Source organism: Nuphar pumila, chromosome 4 (assembly GCF_984573655.1).
Source record: "Nuphar pumila chromosome 4, dmNupPumi1.hap1.1, whole genome shotgun sequence".
NCBI classification, from domain to species: Eukaryota; Viridiplantae; Streptophyta; class Magnoliopsida; order Nymphaeales; family Nymphaeaceae; genus Nuphar; species Nuphar pumila.
Genome location: NC_143252.1, coordinates 110,352,735 through 110,358,466, shown reverse-complemented (window position 1 = coordinate 110,358,466; position 5,732 = coordinate 110,352,735). Strand labels below are relative to the sequence as shown.

The window sequence follows — 5,732 nt, the reverse complement described above, 5'->3', positions numbered from 1 at the left end:
ATGCTTTGAACAAAAAAACTTTTTGTTCATACAAGCTGAACTTTGGTTGGCTCAGCTAAGTCCGTGACCAAGAGGGAAGATCTGGTCATATTGAATATAACTCCTTTATCTCAGATGTGCTGGATGCGCCCAGTCTCGTGGATCCGAAGTGAGAAGTGTGGTGGGGACTGTATCTGTTATATTCAATATAACCTGATCCGCTAACCATGACAAAGGCAGCTCAGACACTCTATTGCTCGTATTGGACTAACCAAGCCAGGACCCAAGAGGGCAAGCCCGACTCACTTGTATTCCTTAATTTATCAGCTCTCATGCAACTTTCACGCACACACACAAACACATCTAAAAGATCGGCACGATTTTTCGTTTTGCACTGTTCTGCCCCATACTTTTGAAGTGTTTTATGATAGAATTGAACTGTTAGATGTGTTTAGCATGCTCGATTTAGTGGGAGTCGACTCTTGGATCATGTTTTTTCAATGAAAAAATATAATTTTATGAGCCAAAAAAACTTGATACCTTCATAGCCATTGATTTTGGATCACCAAAATTTTGGTGACCTAAAAGCCGGTTCCCACTAAACAAAACCTATAAATCACATCTATATGGTGTTAGATGTGAAAAACACCCCAAAACAACATTTTTTGAGGGGGCAGAATGAGAAGGTGGGCAGGAGTGCATTACTCTCTCTCTCTCTCTCTCTCTCTCACACACACACACACACACACATATATATATATATATATATATATATATATATATATATATATATATATATATATATATAGTAACGATTCTAAACCGCATGCTAAATAGGTTTCTCAGGCTTATTTTATTTTATTTTTAAATTTTGACAGTACAAATGTGATTTATGTACTTGATTTATAGGGATCAGCTCTTGAAGTTCTAATACATGGGTAGGTTTTTATAAAGTTTGAAAAATCAACCGTTCAAAATCTTTGTAAAATTTTTAGGTTCCAAACATCATTTTTTTTATCAAAAACACATGATCAAGGTGTGAATTCTTAGTGAATCGACCATGCCCAACACATTTATAGGGCCAAAATTGCATAAAAACACAGGAGAAGATGAAAATCCCATTTAGCATGGTGTTTAGCACCAAATGGGTTTAGCACGGACCCATTACTCTATAAGACCGATAGTGAGAGAGGAGTTATTTATTTATCTATCTATATATAGCCAGAAAAAGAGAGAGAGGGAGTTATCTCGACATCATCCCATAATTATATAACATTATTAATCTCTTCTTTCAAAAAAGAAAAAAAAAACACATTACTGTGTCACTTGACAGATCTCTACAATCGTTAACACAACCATACATAACCATCCATAAACCGTTCATCAATTAATTAGTCCTTTCAACATCACTCCATGCTCAACAAAGACACGTACATCTTCACCATCTCTTCTAGAGCTCCAGCACGAGGTCTACCCAATGCCAACAAACACCACACAAGAAAACTCATGAGCAAAGTCACTTCATCATCAACCTCATGATCATATAAACTAAGCCATAGTAAAATGGGGTGCCTAAATAGCTGTCCAAAGATAGATTAGATTTTGATACTTACAGTCTGCATCCGTCTTTATCCAATGCTCCCTGTTGCCGTTGGAGTCGCTAGCACAAACAGCGAATTCAGGTGGGTTTGAGTGGCTCTTTTGTTGCCGGAGTTTCTCTTTTCTGGAGGCCGGATTGACGGGTATGAGAGAGCCTTTATGATCATCCAGCATCTCAGTGTCCTTTGCATTCTTAGTGTCTGCCTTGGTGCTTTTCTTGGTGGTGACACAGCACTCAGATGGGTGCACTTTGCGGTTAAACATATGAAATAGCTGCACAAGTAATCAAAAGACTTGGATAAAGATACATCTTTTCATTAATCCCTGAATTACAAGCATATAGTGGGACTAAAGCCCAAGATATAAATGACTAAATGTCATCATAGATGATTATAACGAGCTTATGAAATCCATTTGTGTTTCTAATACAAGTTTGGCATCAACCTTAAAAGTATGCTTCACGTTTGCAGACTTCACAGATTCTAAGTTGAAGCATCTGGACGGCTAGGATCAGTCCTAGCCATTGATTGAACGGACATGATTGAATGTAGGGTGGAACTCATCCTGTGTCAAGTGATGGGATCCGTACAAGTTCTAAGCATTCCCTGTTTCCACCAAACGTACACTTTTGGTATAGATGCTCTGCTTTGGCACTAATCAACACGAGAGACAGCCTTAACAATTTATCAGTATTATGATGTACTCCTGTACATACTAGTAATGGTGACTAAATACTAAATGTAAAGCCACCATTTAGGGTTCGTTTGTGTACCATAGAAGGAGGTTACGTGCCGCAATCTACGGAGCCTCCTTCTGGGGAAACAAAGTCCGACCACCCTCCCATGGGAAGTGATTCAGCTGAAATGGTGGTGGTCCAGTTGATTTTTGGGGCTCTTTTTTTGAGAGGAAAGAAAGCCTGCTGTTAGTGTTGTCATGGTGGATGCCCGTGAGAATGCTTTGTGTGTTTCTGCAGAAATCCCACTGTTTCTGTGGTGCACAAACGCACCCTTAAGGGGCATTTGCAACGTCTTCCGCGGAAATGGAATCGGACCCCCCCCCCCCACCGGACCCGTTTTTACGGAAAACCCCACTTCCAGAGTGTATTTTGGCACGCCCATCAAGGGTTTTTCGCATAAACGGTGGATTCCGCTGTTTGTGTTGTCACTGCAGGCCGTCGTGGAAACGCATGCCTGTCGAGGCATTTCCGCGGAAAACAGCCCACTTTCCACAAACGTTAGGTGCCAAAAGTTTCGAAACTGTTCAAAAGAAATTGAAAGAAATTCTTTCAATGCATTATTTCGTGAGAAAATGCGTGTGCTTCTCTACTTTTCTATCTTTGAGAGTCGTGCTTCTGTACTCTGGTATGGACATTTCGTTACAGCTCTGCTGCATAGAGAACTGAAGCCATTGCTTGAGAGAGAGAGATGCTGTGAAGCCACTGCCACAAATCTTGTTCTTAAGGAAACTTTAAGAGAGGGAAAATCTTGCGATATTTTTTTTTAAAAAAAAGTCACCTTTTCCTGAAAAATTGTAAATTATAAACAACATATAAAACAATCAAATTATATATGGTAAATTAAATAATAAATTATAATAAAATATAAAAAAGAAAATAAGCAATATTTTACTATTTTAAAAATACCCTGAACTTTTTATGGGGCCTTATATTTGAACAATATGGGCAATTTGTAACATAGGCTGAGGTGACACAGTGATGCAAAGGGTCCACGGCACACATATCCCAAGGAGCAGATAGTGCACCGTGACCGCAATGCCAACCCTGCAGCGCAGTTGCAGCATCTCCTGTTCTTCGACAGCAACATGTCGGATTTTATGCAGCCCGCTGCATATAGCAATGATGTAATGACATATCCATATAAAGTTGGTTATATACGTGATAATATAATCTTGTTCCTGAGAAAACCACCATGTTGGTATATTCCCAGATGCACAGTATATTATGCAAGTGTGCTGCATAGATAGTGAAGTCATATAGTTAATTAGTGCAGGTACCTTATGGATCTTATTTTCAGCAGCAACGTGATCTGCAGAACCGGAGTTCTTGGAGGGTCCAGATCGAAGCTTTAGCATTTTCTTGACCAGATGGATGGCCTTGGCTCCATCGATCTTGCCGGCCTTATTTTCCGGTTGCCCGCAATTGTCAGCCCCCTTGTTCTTCGAGAACAGCTCACCAAGGGAGATCCTGTGCTCTTTTTTTACCGGGGCCTTGTCAACCTCGACCCGTGATCCAAGCACATCGACCCGTGTATCAGGAATCTGGATAATGGGGTGGCCCTGACCCTTCTCATCCGGGGTAAGATCCACGGGTTTCGCAACAACGTGGCACCCTTCTGACCCTTCATCATTGGTTGTTTCCTCCTCGGCGATCTTCTCAAGGAGGCCAATGGCATCTTTGAGGGTCACTTCGGGCTCTTTCTCCAAGGCCGAGGTGGGTTCGACTGGGTCCTTGCCGAGGGTGCCGATGGCTAGGAGGCCCTGGTGCCAATGGGTGAAGAGATCGGACAAGGTCTCTTCTTCATCCTCCTTGGGGTCATCTGTCCCGTTGAAAGGCTTGAGATATATGGTATAGTGATCACTTTGATTGCTACTTGCCCTTGAGAATGGTGGCTTGCATTCGTCCATGCAAGCTCGCCCTAAAAAAAAGTGGAAAAAAGAGTATTTCAGAGTTTCAATGTTTATATTTACAAAACGTACTTCATACAACTTGATATACCGAACACTATATGCACATATCAATCCGCTTTCTTTTGTCAACCAACAACGAGAGAGAGACCATGTTGTGATAGCGAAAAGAAGCAGGTTGAAATGATAGAGCGGTTGATAGAATTAAGATGCATGGATGAAACTCAAAAACAGGTTAGAGATTTGAGTTTTTTCAACTTTGTCTAAAAAGAAAACCCCATTTATTGGATTTCACAAAAGCCCAAATGGAAAGAATGAATCAAGGTTGAAAATATGAGAGTGGGGAACTAGAGCAAGATGCTATCATTTTCTAAAATAAGACTTTGAATATGCTTCACATTCTCTTTCTTTTTGAAAGAAATGTTTCACATTCTAAAACTATTCATGTAGAGAGAGAGAGAGAGAGAGAGAGAGTACCAATACCGAAATCTTTGAGTGGCTCACCGCCATTCTTTTGAAGCTTGCGGTGCATCCATCCAAGTATCTGATGAGCAAGAAAACATGAGAGATACGAGGGAGAAAAAAAGTACCATGATGCAGTTTTTTCTTCTTTAATTTGATTGAATACTGCAAGTATGAAAGACAGTAGGCTTTTACTTACCCTCATCTCTTTTTCTTTCTCTGAAGCGAGTGGAAATAATGAAGAAGAGGGTTGGTTGTTATCAGTGGATGGAGGGAAACCAGGGAATGGATGGCGAGTTGAGAGTGGGAAGATGTGATCTGGAGGGGCTCTTGGGGTAATTAAGCTGAGAGAGAAAAGCAGAGTGTGGTGGGTTGGAGGGTCGGGGGGAGGGGGAGCTATAGAGGGAGGGGAAATGAATAGAACATAGAGAAAGATCCAAGTGTTGGTATTGGACTATACTTGTCACCATCAAAATCATGTATATGTTCAGGGGATGTGCAGAGGATTCCTCCCAATGGAGTCCCACACGTCCTGTTGCACGTGGGGACGCTCATTAGCTCTGACTTGTGCATTTGTATTGGTGGGGATAAGGGTATATAAATGGGGGCCTTTACTCAAGCTAATAACATCACAAGTTCATTGTTTCACCTGATGAGAGAGAGAGAGGTAATATTTGGTCTTGGCCACCTGACATCCAACTGAGCTGGAAATCATAGGTGCGAGTTATATAGACTCGATCAGACCCAGAAGATGTGTTCAGCATGGTTTAAATTCTGAGGATCGGCTTTTGGATCGTGTTTTTTAAAGAAAAATACCATTTTATGAGTCATGAAATTTTACCACAATGTAGACGGTTGATTTTTGAAGCATTCCAAGTGTCATAAAAGAGACAATTGCCACTGTCTTAGAACACATTTATAAGGTTAAGAGATTAAAAAACAAAAAAAAATACCTTATATATATTTTTATATATAGAAAAACTGGAATATGTTTACCAACCAAATATGTTTGCCGGTATGAATCTAGATTTTTATAGGCTTTTGTAAAT

At 40.4% G+C, this 5,732-nt stretch overlaps 1 protein-coding gene across 1 annotated transcript; it reads right to left on the bottom strand.

Moving 5' to 3' along the window:
- Positions 1-1,385: 1,385 nt before the first annotated feature.
- Positions 1,386-4,226, bottom strand: LOC149840546 (protein LAZY 1-like). The gene is made up of 3 exons (XM_090005090.1): positions 3,592-4,226; positions 1,593-1,851; positions 1,386-1,498 (listed from the first exon to the last, which is right to left on the bottom strand). The coding sequence occupies exons 1-3, from the start codon at positions 4,219-4,221 to the stop codon at positions 1,386-1,388; spliced, it is 1,002 nt and encodes a 333-aa protein (XP_089861216.1). The 5' UTR covers positions 4,222-4,226.
- Positions 4,227-5,732: the final 1,506 nt, after the last annotated feature.